The sequence below is a fragment of the Lissotriton vulgaris genome, chromosome 1_1 (genome assembly GCF_964263255.1).
Source record: "Lissotriton vulgaris chromosome 1_1, aLisVul1.2, whole genome shotgun sequence".
Taxonomy (NCBI): Eukaryota; Metazoa; Chordata; class Amphibia; order Caudata; family Salamandridae; genus Lissotriton; species Lissotriton vulgaris.
The window spans coordinates 720,720,495-720,744,325 of record NC_141685.1 but is presented as its reverse complement, the minus strand read 5'-3'; the positions used below and the strand labels follow the sequence as shown (position 1 = coordinate 720,744,325).

Here is a 23,831-nt window from a genome sequence, read left to right as displayed (position 1 = left end):
GTGCACCAAAGACTACTTGAAAATCAGGCCTCATGATGGAGCAAGTTTTTTACTCTCGGACTATAACACCATTATTCATTTTAATGGCATCTGACGTACTCTCCCTGAAACAACCTCAATTATATGCAAGTTGTGCTGAAAATAAATCTCTTTCTTCTTCAAAGAGTAAATATTGGACCTCCTTGAAGGCCTTGACTCCCAACCCCCCTTTTCTAGCTCCTGATATCCTTCTGATCTCTCTCCTCAATATCCCTCTCCTCTGAAAACATGAATAATATCATAGCTAAGTTAGTGCATTGGGTCAAAAAGAATACATGAGATGATGTCACTTATGCTAATGTACTGATGGCCCTCAGGGTAAGCAACCGCAAGGAATGTCTAGCAGGAAATTGCATTGTCATTAAGCTTAATTCCTACTTGATGCAGAGCTGCATTCACTGGGCACTTATCCGCTACATTTCTCAAATAGCATAGTTATGAATCACTATAATTTTGTTTTTTTACAGTCTAATGCTGCATGTGGTTTGCCAGATGGTGTTCAAGGGGAAATGAAAATGTATCTCTACCTGTGAAGTGGTGTTTGGGTCAGAGGGAGCTCTTAATGAGCAAGCTATTAACAAATTACCTGTTCTTTCAGAATATACCATGCCCCAGACTCTTGCCCCACCCTCCCCCACAGTTCTCAATAAGATCCAATATGCCTGAAATAAGGAAGTTATTTCATTATAGAACAGGTTTGAGCCTCTGTCACTGATGGATGTGACTGTGTGATGCAGGGCAATTTCGGAAACATACCTCATCGGAGTGGTTATTGCGATTTAGGGGGCACGATATTTAGTGCAGGAAAAAATAGGGCTTGATTTTTTTTTTACTTGTGTATGTAGTCGGTTTCAGGATTCAGGGTGGGATATTTTTTATAGCAATTTTTAACATCATTGCACCTCAAAGAAACCAACCATGACTTATGTACTACTACAGCCATATGAGTCTTATGTCATCTGGTGGTTTGGTATATAGATTTCTGTAGTTTTCTCTTCTATGATAACATGCCGTTCTGAAGATTCCTCAATTGTTTTGGCTCTGCTGTTTTAGCTTGTTTTTTTAATGGATCTCAGATTCTTCTAATTAAATAGAATAGTCATAGTTTCAGTAGGGAATCTTCTTTGTATTTGAAAGTGCAGTCAAATGTGAGATTTGGCAAGGATGTGTACTAGCCTGTCTGTAATTTTCTTTGTTTATTAATGGAGTGGACCAGACCTTACAAACAGTGCATGTCGAAGCCCCCCAAGTGCCTGGACGCCCCACACCGGTACTTTTGTACGCAGATGATGCTGTCCTGTTGGCCAGGACTCCAGTGGGGCTGCAATCTTTAATGGATACCTTAGGGGATTTTATTGCTGCTAGGAAATTGATTATTCACAAAAGCAAAACCTATACAATGGTCTGTGGGCCAAGTGCTAAACGACGTAGAACTTTATTTTTGCAAGTAACTTCTGTTGATACCTTTTGCTACCTGGGAATTACTTTTTCAGGTAACGGTTCATGGACACATGAAATTATGAATGTCAGGGGCAAAATGGACAGCAGCACCCATGTTTGTTTTAGATTTTCAGACAAGCTGGGCTCTAGGCCGGTCAAGGAGATGACAGCAATCTATAGGGCAAGGGTTTTATCCATTGCATCATATGGGGCTGGTGTGTGGGGTTACCATAATAGAAAAGTGTTGCAGACGGAGGAAAATGGTTTCCTCAAACGCCTTCTCAGTCTGCCCACTTCGGCTTTAGACCACTCACAGTTTAGTAGGGCTTCAGTACCTCACAGATATCGTTGTATCTTGCCCCTTATTGCTAAGGCACTCCATATGGCCCAAAGAAAAAACAAGTTTCCCAAAATCAATAACTTTAGACTGCTTTACTTTGGATAATATCATGATGCTCCCTTAGTTGAGTTTATTAATTCTTTGTACAGTAAATTGTTTAAGATGTCAGTCCGGACTAACCCTCTACAAGTAATATCACTCAGTAAGCTGTCTATCAAAGACACTTTTATGAAACATAGGAGGGAAGTTCGGCTTGACTGCGAGAGCAGGAAACCGACTGCAAAGTTTTACCTAACACTTACTACAACAGCGGGCTGCTAAGATTATTTAACTTAAATTCCCAATCTCATGCACAGTTTTGTTCTGGCTAGATTTAGATTAAGAATTGTCCACCATTTAGTTGCCTTTCCTAACATGGAAAACTGTCCTTCGTACACAATTCCTTGCCCATGTGACGGGCAGAGTAAGCAGAGCACTGTGCAATCTATGTTGTTCTGTGGCTTTTATTCTGGTTTTAGAAGTTATTATTTAAAACCACTTTTGCTTGCGTATGGCAATGGATCGTATCTTGCTGCAGTAAAATACTAATCTGAGCTAAGCAATGCCAGGGTTTGTCTTAATGTGGCACTTGTTATTATAAACGCATTTAATACAAGCAAAAGTATTGTTGTACCGACTTAGGGGCCGATTCCGATCTGGGTCGGAAATCCCTCCGACCGAGCTGGATCCGGGGGGTTTTCTGACCGATCCGGACTCCTGCAGTCCAACCGAGCCAGTACGATGTGGCCGCATGCTGTCAGACTCGTTTTGGTCGGACTCCCATTGAAATCAATGGGAGCCGGTCGTACAACGCGTACATGGACTCCCATTAACTGAATGGGTAGGTTCTGGACAAGTGCGCCCCCTCCAGTGGGTACGCGTCAGTGCCATCCGCACCGTACATGCCTGTGTTGGGGAGACCCATGGGTCTCCCCCTGTGCCGGAGCCGTAAGTCTGCGGGTAACAGCTCCGGGAGATGCGGGTAACAGCTCCAGGAGCTATTGTGAGCCGGAAGCTCCGACTCGATCCGGCCGTCCGAATCGAGCATCGTACTGGCTCGGTCGGGATTCGCCTCCATTGCGTGCCACGGTTAGCTTACGACCGGGACGTACGGAGCGGTTTGGACCGGGAAACGATTCGGACGGACATTTCGCGCATGTTCGCATCGTACTTCGCCGTCCGTACCGTGTACGAACTGGACGGAAATTCAACCTCCGAATCCGACCCGGTAATCCCAAACCCGATTCGGAGCCCTTCCGACCAAAATCGGAATCTACCCCTTAGTGTCGACCCCTTGATTTTAAGAAACTGTACTGTTTTAAAAATACAATAATTCTTTATGTGTTTTTAGATTAAATTTGGCCCCCAGCTGTATATCTAGCGCTATCTGTTTTGTCTTTTACTATCTGATATTATTCATTTGTAATGCAATCAGTTCTTACTTATGTACACGTTTATGGTTGTTTTATACATATCAAATAAAGCGCTTTGACTTAACTTGACTTGTATTTGAAAGTGTTATCTGACTTGAATTAGCTCAGCATGAAAGAATCATTTTCCCTAGTCAGTATGGGGGAATTCAATGCGAAGTTTGGAAATGGATTGGACCCATTGTTGGACCTTTGTGGACCAGGGATTTACAATGGGGTTGCTTGATGTCAAGGAGGACAATGACAGACTAAGGAGTATTTTATAGGTTTTATATGATCACACATTTGGAATCTTTCTATGGGATCTCTACTACTAGCTTCTTAAGAAATACCAATTAAATTAATCCTGATGGGTTGTGGCTTGTTAAAACATGTGGTGAAATAGGTTAAACTATTCATACAGCTGTAATTCTCCACCCAGGTTGAATACACATTATTTACCAACATGCACTTTACAACGTTTGAGACTTATCATTGCACAAATATATTCATAAAGAACAAGCTTTGCTTGTTTTGAAAAATCTACATCCAACCATACAAAGGCTGAATGCACGATCACTTACTTTCTGCAAGATACATTTTTTAAACTAGGGGCCCGATTCACAGAGTGAACTTAAGACTCAGTCCTAAACTTACTACTATTTTGGTATTCACAGAATGCACTTACTGCTTTTGACATTCACAGAATGAACTTACTACTTTTGGTATTCACAGAAGTCGGTCTTAAGACAGTCTTAAGTTTGTCTTAAGACAAACTTAAGACAAAATCCTAACTTCTGTGAATACCAAAAGTAGTAAGTTAATTCTGTGGATGCCGAAAGTAGTAAGTACATTCTGTGAATACCAAAATAGTAGTAAGTTTAGGATTGAGACTTAAGTTAATTTTGTGAATCGGGCCCAAAGATTTTGGGGATTTTGGCATAAAATAGGCTAAAGCACTTAGGGACTTATTTACAAGGCCCCTATGCCCCCCGGAACATCACATTCAATGATGCTGCGGCAGCGCACATTGCAATGCTATATCTACAAGGCCACCTAAAGCCAAACTGCGTGGCTTCTCATGGCCTTGTAAATATGGTGTGAGGTAATGCAGCACAATTCGCTGTGTTGACTCACACTGCAATGGGAGGCATGCCATGGGTGTTACAGTGGGTGTTCCCACATGACGCCTATGGTATTTGACACAGTCCGAGATTTACAATGTCCTGTAAGCCTGGGAATGTGTCAAAAGCCAACACCTCCACAAGGGAGGCTTAGAGGAGGTGCAACTTGGAGAAAGAACTTTATTTCTCCTTGTTTTTTCCTCTTGCAGCACACAAAGAAGGAGGAAATTGCCTCCAATTATTTTGTTATTGTGCCAGAAGATGTCCTTTCTTGCACAAAAACAATCAGTCTCACAATGCTGACAAGCTTACATCATGATTCAAGGGGTCTGCATTGGCGCATGGCAGCCAATTGAGTGCCAGTGCAGGGAAAGAGGACATGAATGTGCGGTATCTGCCCTTTTCTTTTGGCGTAGGGCATAGGGCAGCGCAGAAGAAAAGCTTGCAGCAGTGCTCTATGGTAAAATATTGTCAACGAGGCCCTGAATTTCAAGCACTGCACTCATTGTTGCATTTACTCAAATTACCATTTCAAAATGTATGTGACCCAATAGTTTCCCATAATTTTGCGTATAAAAATAATTCTTTTAAATACCTAAACATTCTGGTAGCACAGACCAGGCTCCATTCAAGCAGGTGACTTTGCTGTTTCCAAGTATCTTATGGTAACTTTGACACTTATATTCCACTGTAGTTCCTGAAGGATAGGAGGGCTTTGGGATTCCCACAATATCTCCATTGAGAAGGATTGGTGACGGACCACACTTGCTGCCTTCCTCTGAAATGAGACAAATAAATTACATATCATAAAAATGTCACTCTAAATATGAAATCAGCATTGAAAGTAGAAATTAAACAAACTTTTGTATTTGTGGTCCAATAAAATCTCCTTAATTTTAGGGATGTCTGAACATTTAGAAGCATCAAAGCGTACCTTGCTTTAGCTGGTTCATCGAAAACGATGCACTTAACCAGAATTTGAACAATCAAAGAGCAAACACACACATAGGTGCATGTTTTGTGTATGAGAAGCTTGCACTGCTCTTGCGTCAGTTTTAGTTACGCAATGGCATCTCCAAGTTGAAAGGTCTTCTAAAATGCAATTGCGGTTGCACACAAACCTGCCTCAATATTTTGGTGAACTTGTGCACTGCATATTTAATGCTTCAAAAACCGCAGAAGTGGTACACTTTTTTAAAGCAATTTGGTCTGGCTTTGTCAGCACGTTCCGAACTATATTTGGAGTGATTCTGTCCTTTATACACTCTTTGTTTTCCAGCGTATTTGGAGGCATACTGCTTGTATTATTCCTGATTGTTGGGATTTTGGTCCTATTTTTGTCCTATTTTTGTTGCTCCGCAATGGATGTTTCACCTTTAGGCCGAATGGTGATGGAACTACTACATGTGCTGCTGTGTCATGAACGCATGATACAGTACTTATGACTGGTATTACTTCAGTGACTGAATGACAAACGGTCCTTGTCCTTTCGACCAAAATGGTTACACTGGGTACAGTTAACTTTCAGCTTCTTGCAAAGGATTATAGCCTGCTCTACACCAGATCGGCTTCCAGATACATCATACACAGCTATTGGGGGTTGAGTTGTCCCAAGAGATCTGGCAGATCTGGAGTGTACTCCGACTATGCTCTCGGTAGGAGTAGCCATATAAATGTAATCATATAATGACACAACAATGTTATAACGGTTGAATTGTTACCATTTTTGGAATGCCAGTTACAATGCTATATTTCCTCCTGCTAATAATTGCAGCTCATGCTCTTTACACAATAATGCAATCATTTCAATAAATGTTTGAAAATCCAATTCATATCTTTCATATGACTACCTTGGGCATGCAAGAGTAACAATGAAAAGGTAGATTTATCTCCATGATTTCCTTGGGGAATTACACTGGTCATATCCTGAGATTGCAGATACCATCTGGTGCCCTGGCATGGTTAGGGGTACAGATGGGGAACTGCGAGCTAGCTAGGAATTAGGCCAATGTATTCTGATTGTATGTGTGGAGACAGTCCCCATATTCTGACGATTAGATTGTCTGGATACACAGTCCTACTTGATTCGTTGGAACCACATGACAGCCCAGGAGAATCTGAACTATAAGCACTAGGACAAATGGAGCAGGTTCAATGGGCACACAATGGGCACACAATCACGAGAAGGACAAGGACTGTGAAACAAAGAATAGGAAGACCAAAGTCCGGAGGACCAGGTCAGAGAGGACCATGAGGATCAGACATGGGACTCAGGAAACCAAAAAACAAAGCCGCAAGGATGAGCTCTAAGAGGACAATGGTACCAGGGAATAAGAAGAGACCAGTGGGATCAAAAAAGTAGATGGTATATTATGTTTTAATTGAAAAGCAAGGTTTTTAACTGCTTTTTAAACAGCTTAAGGTCTTGGGTGTTCCGCAGATCATATGGAAGGGCATTCCAGGCTTTGGCCGCCCTGAATGAAAGGGAGCTGTCCCCTATCTAGCAAGGTGGTAGCGTGAGATAATGGCTAGGCATTGCGCTGCAGAGCGTAAATGTCTCTGAGGCTCACAGAAGTTAAAACATCTCCTGAGATAGCGGGGTCCGGATTTGTATAAAGCACCATGGGCAAGGGTGAGGGTTTTAAACAGATCGCGCTTCCCCACCGGGAGCCATTGCAAATCCTGGAGATGTTGCTTTGTACTAGACCTACCGGAACTACCCAACAGCACTCTTGCTGCCGCATTCTGTATGGTCTGTAGCTTTTTCAGCTGATAACCAGGAAGGCCAATATATAAAGCATTGGCCTAATTGTTGCACGATAGGATGAGGGCACGAGTCACCATTTCCTTTCCTGATCTGGGCAGCAGTGGCAAGAATTTCTTGAGTAATTTCAGTGTGCCAAAGCACACACTGGCCAGTTTTTTATCTGTGGTGAGAATAGGAGATCCTCACTGAACCAGATCCCCAGATTCTTCACTGGACTCCCCATTGAGTTAGGCAAGGGGTAACCCGCTTGACAAAGATCACCCCTGAAGTGCAGAGGGAAGGACCTATAGAGGAGGACCTCAGACTTGTCCTCATTGCATTTAAGCTGAGCCCCCACAAGCCATTTAAAGACTGCTGCAAGAAATGTTTTGGCTAAATCAGAGGAGAGATCCTTTTCCTTCCACGTAAAGAGGAGCTGGGTATCATCAGGGTATGCTATCATCTCTGCACTCACCTCCTCCGCCAGATAGATTAATGACGTGGTGTATACGTTGAAGAGAAGGGGGCTTAGATTTGAACCTTGAGTGACTCCCGTAGCCACCTTTTTAGGTGCTGAAGAAAACGGAGGCAGCCATTCCTGCTATGTTCTGTTCTCTAGAAAGGATTCAAACCAATCCCATTCTGAACCTAAGATTCCGATATTAGAGAGACGGGCTAAAAGTTGACGATGGGGAACCGCATTGAAGGCGGCAGAGAGGTCCCATAAAATCAGGTCCGCTTTGACGCCTGAATCTAGGCATTCTCTAATAGCCTCCAACATCTCAACCAGGGCAGTCTCAGTGAGGTATGTGGCCCTGATCCAAACTGGGCTGGCTGGAGGGGACCAGAAGTCTCAACAAACTTGGAGAGTTGTTTGTGGACTGCCTTCTCGCACACCTTCGCCACACCTGGGAGATGTGAGATAGGTCGGTAACTGGCTAGAGTAGCAGCGTTTAAAAAAGGCTTTTTTAGCAGGGGGAGTAGTTTAGCCTCTTTCCACTCCGGTGGATTCGTAGCGGTTTGCATCAATAAATTAATGATATTGTTTGCTTCAAGGTTCACTACCTCCGACACAGCTGCTAACTGCATAGCTAAGCAAGGGTCCGCTGGGGAACCTGATTTGAGGGATTTAAGAATGGCCAATGTATCCAATGGGGAATGGGTGACAAAGCTGTCAGGGAGATGCGGGCTGAGTTTAGGTCCGGGGCGGTCTGGGAGGGCGTTCCACCTTCGCTTGGATGCTTGGCCCGAAGCTGTCCTGCATCATTTGGATCTTGTCTATAAAGAACCCGGACAGGTTCTCACACCAAGAGTTAGAGGCAGGAATAGCAATACGTTCTGCGCAAGGCTTCAGGAAGCTCGGGACAACGGAAAATATTTCTTTAGAGTTCTTTTTTGACTGAGCGATGCGCTCCACGTAAAAGTTGCCTTTGGCCTTCTTAATAGCGGCATAGTAATCTTTCTGGGATTTCCTTAGTACTATTTTTGCCAATGGGCAGTAGGCCTGTCTCCAGCTGCACTCCAACTTTTTACATGATTGCTTTAGCTCTTTAAGCTCGTCAGAGAACCATGGTTTGGACGGAGTGTTTATTGCTCTCTTATTGACCTGAGGTAGGGAAAGGTGTTCCACAGCCCGTAAAATCCAGTTATTGAAACCCCCCCCAGCGTCAGTCAGGTCCTTAGAAGCGTGAGGGCGGGTGCCTGACAGGACTCTGCACAGGGCAGCGGACTCAATTTGTTGGGGAGGTTTGTCTTTAAGTGACCTCATGGTCGGATAAGGTATCTGGTAGTCAATGATAATTGGATTAAAAAATGGTCGGACCAGGAAACAGAAAATGGTTCCTAGACAACAAGGGGGAAGTTGAAGCTGACTGCATCTAGCATATGCCTCCCCTATGGAATGGGGAACTAATCCATTGGGTCAGTTGAGCAAGATTCAAAGAGTCACTAAGATCTCAGATAGATAGAAGTCTGGACCAGGATGACCATATCCAGAAGGACCATGATCGAGAGCTGGGAACTGAATTGTCATGCCCAGGAGAACAGCTAGGTCCAGTGGGTGCAATACCAGAAGGGCCGAGGGAAAATGAAAAGGATCAAGGGGATCAGGATAACTCAATTCAGGAGGACAAGGACTAAGAGGGCCAGTCTTAGGAGGACTAGAATGTGAGAAGTCAGATAGAATAAGGGGATAGCAGGATCTGAACTGGGTACCAAAACACAGAAATGGTGATGAGAGGATGCTTGCAATGAGTCTAACTACTGACAATCGCTCAGGGTAGCATTCCAACCCATCGTTCTTTAGCCCACCATGCCATCACAGATTGTAACCAACAATTTGCAAATCAGTCTGCTCCAGTAGACACAGTCCAGTTGAAATGCCAAGCTAAGTCATTGGTGGAAGTAGGACCAGGGACTGTAAGGACAGAGAAGACCACTACCAAGGTTACCAGGACTAGGAGAACCACAGCTAGGAAGACCATAGCTACTTACCATAGCAACTTACAAAATGAGGACTTGGACCAGGACCATGCGGAGGACCAATGGATGAGGAGAAAAAAGAAGAAAACTGACAGAAGGTGTAAACCTTTGTGATTCTAGGGCACATATATGAGTATATATGAGGAAATTACTTTTCTAAACACTTCTTAATCATATTTCTAATGCGGTCAGCCCGTAGAGATCCCCACTGTTTCCACCCATTTAAAGCACTAATGGAAAGTATGTGGTAAAAAATGAAAGCATGCAGATAGAAAGCCAGCACTGTCACACATGGCAGGTGCTACCTGGAAAGATACAAGGGTCAACACTAGAGAGAGTTTTGAAGAATGACAAAAGCGTTCTAAACAACAGAGGATGCTCTTAGATGCTGGCACAGTGGTCTTCATGTGGATCCAGGGCAGATGGCTGAAACTTGGCAAATGGGTCTAAAGGGGGATTAGTGAAAAGGTCTGTGGCCTGTGAATAATTGGGTTTGAAAAGCTCAGACCTAAAGTCACCAAATTGGTCAATATCTAACAAAGATTGTCAAATATCTGTAGCAGTCATTAGAGAAAAGCACAGGATCAGAATAAGGCTTTGATGAGCAGAAGAGGGAGTCAGGGAAATTATAGATAGATGGGCTTAGATGACCTACAGCGGGACTCTGTACAACAAAGGGCTTTGATTGCCAGATGTGTAAGCAAGCATTGAGATCCAGGGCAGCAGTGGTAACCAAAAGGGTGGGCTGCAAAGCCCTGAGGGTAAGCTGAAAGTTTGTGGCAATATGTTTGTGGCCTTTTTGGAAGGGCATCAAAGACACTCTGGGTGACATGACAAGTACACTAGCCAGCAAAACTATTGGTTGACAGATACATTTGAATGGAAGGCTGAAGAGCTGAGGAGCCAGCAGAGATCATGCAGAAGTGCCCTAAGAACTGACAGTCTCTTAAAGACAATAGAAAAAAACAAAAGATTGTAGTGCAGTGAGGCTCTAAGAGCCATAATAGGATTTTGGTCCTCTCTAATAGGCAAACCCACACATTCAGTAGTCTGTCAGGGCTGGTAAAAGGATAAGCAGACTCTGTCGTCATCAAAGACAGTTAAGTAGTGGAAGCTCTCAAAAGTGAAAACTCGAGGGCCAGCACATCAAAGTGAAGGCTGACAGGGTGCTCGTTGACCTGGCAACTTTTGGGGTGGTTTCCCCAGATGTTTTGCCTTCTGACCTCCTTCACTTTTGCTGTTTTTTTGCACAAATCAAATATTACAAGTGGGCCTGCAGCCCCGATTGTGCAACCCACATGACTAGCCTTCAAACATGTCACATGCCTGCCACTGCAGAACCTGTGGTACAGTTTAAAATTGCCATTTAGACTTGACAAGATAACCTACGTTTTAGGCCCAAACCTTCCTTATTATTTACATATCCATCACCCCCAAGGTAGCCCTAGAAAGCTCCAATGTCAGGGTGCATTGTATTTAAAAAAGAGGACATGCACTTTTAAATTTGACATGTCCTGGTAGTGAGAAACTTTTAAATTCGTTTTTCACTACTGCAAAGCCTATCTCTCTGATGGATTAGCATTGGAGCTGCTTTGTAACATTTTACAAGTGCAACTTCCAATTGGGAAAAAATAGGAAATGTATATTTGGTGTCTCTGGACCCACAATTTAAAAACACATCTTTTAGGGAAGTTGGGGGCATATTATCAAGACTTGGCGATATAATTATCGCCACTTTATTGGCAGGAAACTGCTGCTAAAGTGGCGGTAAGGGGCTTGATAATATGCCCTTGTGAATTCCCATAGAAGCCCAGGTTAGATGCATAACCTGGTTTCTATTGGAATTCTATAGAGCATATTATCAAGCCCATTATCGCCACTTTAGCGGCAGTTTCCTGTCGATAAAGCGGCAATAATTTTATCGCTGAGTTTTGATAATATGCCCCTTGGTTTTTAAATTGCAGGTCCAAAAAGTGCACTATTTAAAGTCGACATAATCATACTTTAACCAATCCTTGCCTTCTCCCTGTCTCTAAAATACATGTCTGGGTTGGGTGGTAGCTGAAATTTGTGCATTCCCTCTAAACAGTCACACAGAAAGGGAGATGAGATGTGCCACTCACATCCTGATGGCCCATCAACAGGCTATGGGTCTTCCTGAGCTAGAGTCAGAGGGAGGAGCTGACACTTGCACCTGAGGAGGGCTGTGCCTGTCCCCACACATGGGGTTGCATACCACCCTGTAGTGAGTCTGGGGCAGGACACAGTCTTGTGCACCACAAAGACCTTTCTTTGATATCTCCCTAATTAAAAGGCTAAAATGGGTGTAAATACTGGACCTCTGAAACCACATACTCAGAATGCTTCTGGTAGGAAGAAGAGCAGTTGTGGTGCCAAGACGGAGTGCCACATTACTGCTTGCTTTGCTGTGTTGACCTGCTGCCTGCTGCTTCTTGCCTGGGAGTGAGAGGACTGGTTTTGACTCTACAGCCTGTATCTCCAAAGGTTCTCCAAGAGCTTGTTGAGGTCGCCTCCTGTTTCTTAAGTCTCAGGGATATCAAAAACTTCACCTACATCTTGCTACCAGTGCCTGAGCTCCTTTGCCGTGAGTCTTGTTCTGCCAAGTGGTGCCAAATCCACCTCTGGGCCCTTGGAAGTGAGTGTTTGGTGCTGCAACCTAAGAAGCCAATGCATCAACACCGACACGCCAATCTGAACCGGCACATTTTCCTGTGATATTACTGATACCTGCAATAAAGCTGTGGCCACCGCTTGCTGACTGAGCGATGCAACAACCTCGACTTACAGCGCAGCCCCAACTCTGCAGATGCAGCGTAGCTGCATCACCACTGCTGCCTGAGTCTCAGCCACTGGATCACTGGCATCTGCAACGCTCCATCTCCAATGCATTCCCTGGTCCTGCGTGGCTTTTCGCCAGCATGTTACCTTCAGTCCAGTGGTTTGACATCGACGCATCAGCCAGACGCATAGGGCCCCATTAGGATGGTGGGCGGATTGCTCCCGCTGGGCCGGCAGTGGTCACCGCCGGGCCGGCGGGGGCAATCTGCCTGCCATCCCTGTAAAAAAGACCCCCTGACATATTAGTATGGCTGGAGGGTCCGCGGCGGATGGAAAGACAATCCGCCGCATTTCCACCACGGTCGACTTGCGACCGGGCTGAAAAGGCTGCAATATGGTGGCGGTGTCTGTTTGACACCACCAGCCAAATTACAATGAGCATGCGGAGTCGCAACGGGCCCCCAAGGACTCCGGGGGGAGTGGGGGGTGCACATGGGGGTACCTATGGTACCCCCCTGCAGTTCCATGCACAACATGGCAGGCACAGCATGGTGCCTGCCATGTTGTGCATGGAAGTGCACAACATGCCTCACTAACATTATGGCGGGCGGTGCTGAGTGCACCGCCCGCCACAATGTTAGAGATGCAGGATGCGCCCGCCACTGTGGTGGGCTCATCCTAATAGCACCCATAGGACCCCCGCCCTTATGGCCGGCGATCCATTTTCACGACGGGATGGCGGGCGGACTTCGGAGACAACCATTTGCCTTGAACAGCGATTCATCCCCTCCTTTGCTGAATGCATCATTGGCGTACTATTGTGGTGTTTTCAGTGTGTTACTGTTTGTGTGTGCACAATAATTTACTCATTGCCTCTTTAGTTTACCCTCACTGCTCTGTGCCAAACCACCAGAGGGTGAGCACAGGTAAATATTTAGGGGCATATTCAAAAGGGAATGGCGAAGTGTGGCATTAAGCAAACGTTGCTAATGCCACGCTCCGCCATTCTAAAAATGAAGGGATGTGCCATATTCACAAGAATGCAGCACACCCCTTTATTTCTCCTAGTACTGGCACTATATCTAGCTGCCTAGCGCCAACCCAGGCCCCTTGCAAGGGTGTCTGCATTGGGGGGAATGATTGCTTATGTGCAGGAAGGTGCCCCTTCCTGCACATAAACAATCCAGAATGGCGAATTGTAACTTTTATGTGTGATGCATTGTGCAGTACACATAGGAGTTGCAAATCGTAATTTTTTAAATGATTGTTCATGTGCAGGAAGGGACACCTCCCTGCACATGAACAATAATTTATGACAATTTGCTCTTTCTATGTGTGCTGCACAATGCAGCACATATAGAAACAGCAAAATCAAGGCACAATTAAGCATTTCTCCACTTTTTCGCCATTTTAGGACAAGCTTTTCCCCAGTCTTTATTTTGGCGCTGCCTCCTATTTACGCCATACGTAAATAGGGGGCAGACTCAAAATCAATGGATGTTGTGGCAGAACGCCCACCTCAACACCCAATGTTCCTGTGGGTTGTATGACATGACAACGCATGGTATTACCACGCGTGCCATTACAACGCAGGAATTACAACGAAAGTCGTTACAACGACTTTCGCTGGAGGGCGCTGGATAGTGGAATAGTTTAATTTTCTATTCCAACTCCAGCCCACGTTGACAGTGGGGAAGGAGTTGGATAGAAAATTAAACTATTCCCTATCCAAGAGCGCCCTCCAGCGAAAGTCGTTGTATCAACTTTCGTTGTAATTCCTGCGTTGTAATGACAGTGCGGGGTAATCCCCACGTTGTCAAGGCTGTTCACCTTCCTGTGGCGATAGAGGCTTTTAAATATGCCCCACAGTGTATACTACAATTACTCTGACTAGGATTGTGCTTCCTCCTTGGACAGGGTTCATACCTCTGCCAACCAGAGACCCAATTTCTAACAGTGCTGTAGAGTGTTCTAAATGCCAATCTCATCATAAAGGATCAAGGGTTAACTAAGTGACTGTGATATCCAGTGAAGTATGGTCCACTGGGTTTAGAAGAGGAACTCAGGGGACCAGCAGAGGTGGCGTTGAAATATGTTGATGGAGGAGGTAGTCTGAGCACTGGAGTAGAGGGTCTTAGTGCTGATAAAAAGAAGGTATGGTAAGGTCTGAGTGCCAGCCGAAGGGATGTGATGCTGATAGAGAGCAGGACCGATGCTTATATCAACAGAAGTGTCATCAGCATTTGAAAAGTGTAGCATATGGGTTCTTAAAGGAGAGGCTGGTATTTACTACAGGTCCAACAGATGACTGTAGAGAGCCGGAATAGCTAGATAAGCTGCAGAATTCCAAGTAACAGTATGGTCTAACAAGGAGATTCTGAGAGCAAGTATACCTAGCTTCTGGGCTATAGATGAGTAAATAGATTGTAAGAGCCAGTGGCACTAGCTGACAGACTCTGAGGGTTAATGAAAGTGGTCAGAGAGATGGTGGGAGCACCAAGTGCTGATAGTGGGGCTCTGAGCTTTAGAAGAGAGAGCGGTGTTCTGAACACTGTGGGTCATAATCAGAGGGCAAAGTCTATTAGGGGATTGGGAGGGGTCTTAAGTCAGTGATAGAGGTTCTCGAAGAGACCTTCAGTGTGATCTGAGCAGTCTCATAACAACCAGGTGTAATACGGCTGAGGCTGGTTGAAGTGGTAAAGGAGCGAATGGATTATTATGGGCATCACATGAAGGGGTGATGAGAACATATCTGAAGACTTTTCGGTTCCAGAGACAGAGAGCTTTGCTGATCCTGATGTGATTCACTTCTGCTGATCTTGGAGGTATGGGGTTCCCCATTCAAGCCTAAGAGACCTTCTATTATTATAAAACCTAGTTACTAGCAGGGGAGAGTGGTACACAAGGTGCTATAGGACCTGTTTCCACTAACATTGTAATATGATTTCTCTCTTTGTGTTTTATGGAATTGTAACAATGCTGACTGTTTTATTTCTAATCATATGCCTGCTTATGTTAGCCAAAATACTGCATCTTAGAGCATGTACTTCAAAATAAACATTTTAAACTTTACTGTGTCTCTAATTACTCACATTGTGGACTGGTATGAGGATAAAATGAAAGAGTGTTCTTGATTCCCACCATTCCTGAGAGTGCCCTAAGTCGTATGTTCTGGGTGATCAAATCATTGGTAGCTTCGCTCCAGGACGGAGAGCTAATGAGACACTGGTGCTGGTCGGATTGGGGATCTGGGTTCTGAGGTTAGTTTCTGGTCCACCACAATTCACTGAGGTCCTGGTTTCCTGTGCATAGTTCTGTGCATAAGCAGAATCCCTGCAACATGGCGCACCTAACGTAGTGGTCTTATATTCAAGACTCTTGTGTAGTGCTTACATCAGTCCACAACACCCTCACTGCTGTTTCCGGATAACAGTTGCGATAGATTAACCTACCTATATAGATGACTTATAGGTTCATTCAAGCTTGAGATTTTAAAAAGGCTCGTACTTTGAATTACTACCTATTTGTGCTACAACTTATATAGATTGTATTTTCTCTTCTGTGTCCTCATGGGTGAGGTTGATATCGCCCTGCATAGTTGGGTGCCCGTCCACAATCATTTGCAGGCGTTCGGGGTGCCCAATGAAGGCATGGTGGTGCTATTGTGGTGAGTGCTGAAGCAGCATACCCATTTGATCTTTTCTACTTATGGGTTACCTTTCCTGCAGTGAATGGGGATAGTGGTGCGTTTCATGTTCAAACTCCCACTGCCGTCCCTAATATGCATACACCATATAGGACACAGGAGATTCTGATTTCCACTTGGCAGCATCAAGTTTGATTTAATGGCGCCCTTCCATACACCATGGGTACTGTTCGTTTGGGTCCCTTATCAATTCCAGGGGCCACTTGGCCTGTACTGGCCGGGTTTACTCCACACCCATGTTACCTTACAGTCCCCATAGTGGACTTAAGAGTCCTTTATGCCTCTGCTGTAGGGGTGCTTAGGGCTTTAGTGCAATACGTTTCATGCAACATCCAGGTGGGGGCACCTGGTGCTGCAGGGCAACCAGTTGGACCAGCCAGGATCAAAATTAGTCCCATCATGGTTAATTCGGTTATGGGCAAGTCCCCCAAGACAAGGACGAGATGCCTTTTTGGCTTGCCGAGAAATTTGACCAAATGGAAGCAGTATTTACTTATATGACTCCTGTGGAGAAACACAGGATTCTGACCATTAGTTTGCAGAAAGACTTTGTACCAGAGGTAACTGATTGTGAAAGCTGGGGTAGAATATTTGCAGCAGTCTAAGCAAAATTCTTCAGCACACCGCCTATGACTGTTCTGCCTCCGTGATCAAGCGTGTTCAGGATCAACATGGTCCAGAGGTGGCTGTTGAGTTGGGAATGAGACTTGTCGGACTGTTTGACCTAGTTTCCAAACTTATCCTTGCTAATGTCAAGGGAGACGCAGTTAACTTTCAGGTGTCTAATGCTTTGTGCGATGTCCCCGATGCCGATAAGCCCCGGCAGTTGCAGAAAATGATTGCAGAGGCTTATAAGACCATTGGCCGCAAAAGTTTAGGTGTTAAGCCTTTTGCTAAAACAGCAGCGCAACCGCAAATTCAGACGTGTAAGTCTAATAAAGACGACCGTCCTGTTTTTACAAAGCAGAATTGGAAGATCATAAAACAGGGGAAACCGCAATAGAAACAAGGATCGCGTCCTGCTTCGCCAATACCAGTGTCTACTGAGCGCACATATGATTTGTGCGACTGTGCGAACATTAGGTTCCCTGATAGGTTTTAGGTTCCTGATCAACGTTCCCCTTGTTCTTTACAGGAAACACTGGTCTCACAAACTGGTGGAGGAGAACGTGGCAGAGGACAGGGTGCCCCACAAGGACGTGAGAAGCCCCGCCCGGGTGATGGTAAAGTTGAGCAGGACGACTTTCTACGCCAGCTACTGATATTTACGTCACCGTAGAAACAGCTGACACAAGGGTGGCTCCCCCTGACAACTCTATATGAAATGGTCCTTTTGATTGCGGGTGACGTACAACGTATAATAAAAGTGATATTTTGGGAAAATCTGACTTCGACATATGACATTTTGTTAGGGGAGACAGACTGGCCCTCACCTTTCATTTTGGCCGCTCTGAGAGGGGAGTAGGTAATCCTCCCTTGTTTCACACTCACTGTGCCGAGGGAGCAGGTGCAGTATTTTGCAGGAGAGTGGGCTTTGGAGCTTGCGCCGTCGTTGTACCGTACTCAAGTTGGGTGGGATAAACTTTCACCCCGCCACGAGATACCATTGCGGTCTATGCCACAGCCACAACCCCAATATCAATTGCAGCGAGAACCGAAAGCTCCGGTTGCAGAAATCCTTGAACGATTGGAATGTCAAGGTGTAATTGAAACATGTGTGTCTCCCATGAATAATCCTTTATTCACTGTGACCAAGCCTGATGGGTCATACCGCCTGGTTTTCGATTACCGGCATTTGAACTATCAGTCTCGGACATGTCCTGTATAAAATACCCACAGTTATGCCCTGGTCGATCGTCTCGAGAGAAAAAGGTTTAAAGCCACACTTGACATTCCCATGGATTTTCTAGCCATAGCCTGTCCTCGATTAGTAGTCAATGGACAGCCTTTACCTCGGGTGGCAAACGAAAACTGTTCAAAAGGTTAGCCATGGGCTACAAGAACAGCCCAGGCGTCTTTGCCGCTAGGATAGTCTCTTTGTTGGAGAGACTCGACCCTGATGCATACTCGTATGTTGATGATATATAGCTCAAAGACGACGAATTATGGCCGCATTTGTGTTGCGTTGACTGCATAATTCTTATGTTGGCGGACTTCAGTTACAAATTCAACTTTGTAAAATCGCATATTGCAGAGTACACAGTGTTGTTTTTGGGGTATGAGTCCAACAATGAAGGTCGAGGTTTGGCTCCTCACTTTCTGGAGAAATGCGTATGCTTGCGCGCTCCGCCAACTCTGAAAAAGCTCCAATCTTTGCTGGGTTTTCTGAATTTCGGGCGCACTTATATTCCCGAATATGCCCAGCATATCAAGCCGCTATATTCCTTGATACAACCTGCTTATACCAAATCTTGCTGGCTTCCTGAGCATTCAGCTATAATGCAATCTTTGACGGCTGATCAACTTGAATCTAAATTCTTGCTGACACGTGACAACCACACAAACCTGATAATAAGAATTGTGCCAGACGCAGCTGGTTTCACATACTTGACGTTTAAAGAAGGAGACACGGTCCCTATCGCTTACAAGTCCCACTTGTACACTTCGGCTTAAATGCGATTTTCTACTGTCGAGAAAATTTTTTGACAACAGTGTAGTTGCCAATTCTTAAAGAAAGGGCACTGTCACAAGGGAAACGCATGTTGGTTGTAACCCAGCATCCTTCCTTGGAGGCAGTGATGAAAGCCAGTGCACCTAATTCAAAGGCTTTTCATCCACGTTGGATACAGTGGGCCACTTCACTGACATTTGCGGATGTCACGGTTATTTTTGACCCCTGGTTGCAGACTCAGGAGTTCTTACAGTATGAATTTTTTCATCCTGCTCCTCTGTCTTTGCGCCCGCTTGAGGATTACCACTGTATCATTCATTGCACAGATGCTATACTATTGATTTCCAACTTGTTTATTGGGTTGTACACTAGGACTTGAGTGCCTCAATAACCTGCAACGCACCCACTACTGACTACTGCTTTGCTTTCAACATTGTGTTTACTCACCCTCTGGGGTGCTATAATCTTATCCGTTTAGACATTGTACTGCTTCCATATTATTGTTTCTTGATTGTTATTACTCTGTATACTCTTGTATGATTGATACCCTATTTTTGCAACTCACTGTCTACGGAATCTCATATTGATTTAAGAGTCTTGTTTATCCTACCTACTGTTTCTGTAAAGCGCTCTGATATCTGCAAAGATCTTCTTCGCGCTATATAAAACTTTAAAAATAATAAATAAATAAATAAATACTGACGGTTTGGCGCAACTGGCGACGGATTCTAACCATGCTTATTTAGCAGCCTGCACAATAGTGGTTGGAACCATTGTGAATGGAGAATTCAGGTTCGATGTCGTGCCCATGCAGTCATTAGGGGACTGTACCTCCCAATTGGCAGAGCTACGTGCTTTGGTGCTTGCACTGGAGTATGCTGATCATTGTGTAACTACTCTAATTGTAAGTGACTCTTACTACTGTGTTCAGTCTTTCAACGACAATTTATTCTTTTGGACTCAAAATGACTATCGGGATTCCAAAGGCAGCACAATAAAACACAAAATGCTTTGGGTTAGAGTTGCAGAACTTAAAGAGCGCATGCCTCTCGTTAAATGTATTTCATACTCTTGGTCACCAGCGTGTAGGAGTACACGCTGTTGGTAATAGTCTTGCTGACGAGGCAGCAAAGACAGCTGTGGTGACATATTTAGCAGCAGCAGTTACAAGGTCCAAAAGCAAGATTGATGATGACATCTTGGCAGCTATTGCTGCAACAGAGAAGGGAAGTGATTACCCAAGAGGTTTCCCTTCTAAATACTCTTATCATTTAAGTCCTGATAAAGCTCCCTATGTGAGAATTAACAATGTTGGTGACAGATTGATTCCTAACGCGGACCGCAGGCCTTCCTTGATAACAGCCGCTCACGAGGGCATGGCCTCTGCTCATGCAAGCGTTTCAGCGAATGTCTCTATCTTGCAACAATGTTACTGGTAGCACGGATTGTATAAACAGACTTGCGATTATGTCCTCACTTGTGACATTTGCCAGTAAATTAAACCTTCGACTGCTGCACGTCCACCACAAACACAGTTGTACATATCCAATAAACCACTTGGGTGTGTTTATTTGGATCACTGCGGTCCTTTCTCTTCTGATACTTCATATAAGTTTATCTTAGTTGCAGTGGATTCGTGCACACGCTTCTTATGGGTCTGGCCACAATGCAGCGCTGATGCTCGCACTGTCATCAAGGATTTGCATGTCTTTGTGGGAATTTTTGCATGTGACACTCTCAATTCTGACCAAGGCCCAGCGTTCGCCTTTAAGGCGAACAAAGAAGCCACAAGGTCTTTGGGGGTGCAGGTCAAATTTTAGTCTCCATACCGGCCTGAGGGCAATAGTGTTGTGGAACAGATGAACCATGACTTAAAGCAATCCTTGACAGCTAGAGTTTTAGGTGCTGGCAGGAACTGGTTCACCCATTTGTATAGCGTACAACGTGCACTTAATAATCTCCCTAGAAGGTCTCTGGGTGGGCGGACCTCATACAAAATGCTCTTTGGCATTCAAATGTTTGTCCCGGACCTTGAGGGTCTAGACATGCAGCGTCAGCTGCACCCTTTGACGTAGATTAACATTGTGCTGTATTACAGATCCTACAAGAGACTTGTGACAGTCTTGCAAAAGCAACATTTGCCCTCCACAACTGATGCGCTTCAAATCCCGATAGTTGGCTGGCTACCCCGAGTCGGTGACCTGGTCCGTGAGAAGGTGAGAACAAAAAGTAGTTCAGCCCCTCTTATCGTGCACCTGTTCCAGTGCTTGGCATGCAGGGTACATGAACAGTCATTTAACCTCCACTTCCTGGTCGCCTGAAAACAGGTACATCTCTATTGACAATGTCAAATTACAATGAGTGGCTTGGTATGACTCCAGCGGTCTCTTGTCCAGTGATGCTGAGAAATTCTGTTTTGGCAATCCTTTATTGAATCCATTGGCTGGTGATCCCCAAGAAGATACTGAATATACTTATCCCACAGATGTGTCTTTGCCTGGTGTACAGACTACTGCTTTTGATCAATCCGCTTTTCATTTGACTCGGACTCAACGACATCAAAAGTCCCATCGAAAATTGCTATTTTTTCAGTTTGGTTTGAAAAACATTTTTTAATTCCCCCTTGGACATTTATTTGGCCGGTGCTTCTGTCAATTTTTTTGTTCATGTCATTTGGATTTGTAGTAATGTTTTTTTCGTCTTGTTAACCCCTTCGCCGCGGGGGTAATTCCCCGACGGTGCAGGGGGAGGGGGATTGGGGGGGCATGGCACCGCGGTGCTCGAGACAAGCCCAGCTTGTCATGAGGCACAGTGGAGCTGTGCTCATGATGTGCTGGGCTCCTCACAACCCCGCCCACTGATTGATTCTCCCACATCGCGGGGAATCAATCCCGCGTGGGTGGGTCGCGGCTGTGACCGTTATGATGAGCCCAGCTCGTCATGAGCACAGCTCCACAGTGTCTCATGATGAACTGCGCTCGGTATAAGCATGGAAGGGGTTAATGGACATTATCTTAAAGAAAGATCTTCAATTAGAATAATTGATGGAACGTTGGCTCCTCACTCCTCATCTCACATCTTAAAGAGGGACCTGACCTTTGTTTATATCACAACCTGGCCAGTGTTAGATGGAATTGTGTGGGATGCTGTCAAATTTCAAATCCATGGCCCAACAGAGGTTATAAATGTCCCCAATGTGCTTCGTAATTCAAAGGGGGTAGTAGTAAAACAAAATATGCGCTGTGATGATTGGGATGTCCAGGCCGTTGAGGCCCTATTTTCTGATTTGAAATATTATGCTGCATTTGATGCTGAAGATTTATATTTAAATTCTGCTAATTACGCAGACTTATTCTGCTATCAGCATTATGGCAATCATTTCCTGCATACAGCACATACATTTCAAAATGTGGTTAAATTTACACAATGGGAACATTGTCCAGCACCCATTGAAGGTAGTTCAAAAACTCTGTTGAACAGGTTTACATATTTTACTGATTTTAGTCAAAATAATCCCAAAGCCTTTTCCAAAGTTAGACTCACCCACACTAAATTACTTTATTCAAAGTCCTTTATGGACCAATTATCTGTAGGGCTATGAGCTGTGGAAAGATACTATTGATCTTAAATCTGTTTGGGGTTCTAAAAGCTGGCAGGTACAAGGCACTGAAGCTTTGCATCGTGCATGTCTTAACCCGACCCACATGTTGTTTTTAAACTTTTCGATTTCTCGAACAACTTGCTTTGGATTGGCTACTTCTAAAAAAATTAATGCCCCTACCATTCCTGATCTAGGTGCTTATCCCGGATGGGAAAATCACACTGACATGTCTATGGATGAATTGTAATCCCTGGTTACTTATACCTCCTTTAATATGTCCAGCTCTGATCCACAAGGTTGGTTATTATGGCAAAAAAATTCTGATTCTTGCCAACATCGTTTTCTGGGTCTGGGCTACACACAGGTTAGGGTGGACTCTCATTTTGAAAGCTCCCATTCTGTTACAACCTATTCTGTGGGGAAACTGTGTCAAAATTGGCTTAAACATTCCACCTTAGCATCAGTTAAACATAATTTATCACAATTGACTGATGATGTTCATATGTATGACTTTGTTAAAGGCCCTGTAGGAGGCTGATCGAAAAGATGGATATATGCTATTTACAACAAAGTGTGAAAATTATCTCAAGTTGAAGCTGCTTTTAGACTAATAGTTATAGATCAATCTAATTTAGAAAAAGTACATGCTGTCATTGAAAATATCATTAATACTCTTTCTTCCCGAATTTACACATTAGATAACATTGTGTCATCTGTTGTTGATATTGTGTAAGATGAGGTTTCTGTTTTGTACCATGGTCAAAATCAATTGCGCTCTATTATGCAGTTTGCATTGACTTTACAAAATTTAAAATCTGGGAAAGTTTCTTGGGATTACATTAATACCTCTTCTCTATTTTTACTGTTTAATTTGACTGAAAAACAACAGTTTATGTCTATGAAGGATGCAACATATTCATTACTGCATATTGAAAAACTGAAACCTTTACCATTTTCTGTTGCCTAATAAAATTCTGCTGTTTGGCTTATCCATGGGTTAATCACACTCCCGTTTCCCTTATTTACATTTACTTTGTGTATGAAACACTAAGCCTTAGGCAGATATGAACCATTAGGCAGTGCCTATCTCCATGAAGTTTGGTCTCTTCCATTCACATGTAGTTGCCTGAGAGAGGGAAAGGAGCTTTATTTAAATGGTGAAAAATGCACTTCCACACCTGATTACTCATTGGTTTGCAAGAACATACAGTTGCACGGCTCTTGTAACACAGAGGTCCCGAATTTGGCTTGCATTTTAAAGGGTAATCCAGTTTCAACTATAACACCAACTTTCACACTGCTGGCGAACGGTAGTTATTTACTTTTAAAAAATTGAGGCTTGCTGCGGTATGCTTGCAGGGATTCCGTACATTGTGACTGTTTCCAACATGTAATTTGCTGTAAAAATGTGTTATTCCCGCCCCCTCATGGGAGACTATCTGGCCTTCGCTTCCGACCTTGAAAGCGGAGTTCAACAAGATGAGCAGAATAAGGGC

At 44.3% G+C, this 23,831-nt stretch overlaps 1 protein-coding gene across 5 annotated transcripts in view; it reads right to left on the bottom strand.

Moving 5' to 3' along the window:
- The window catches only part of LOC147747710 (coagulation factor XIII B chain-like), a 706,417-nt gene that overhangs the window by 418,088 nt on the left and 264,498 nt on the right, over positions 1 to 23,831 (bottom strand). For all 5 annotated transcript variants that reach the window (XM_086954968.1, XM_086954960.1, XM_086954975.1 and 2 more), the window contains exon 2: positions 4,987 to 5,169. In XM_086954968.1, the coding sequence (XP_086811094.1) occupies positions 4,987 to 5,169 (183 nt within the window). The remainder of the gene's footprint in view (positions 1 to 4,986; positions 5,170 to 23,831) is intronic.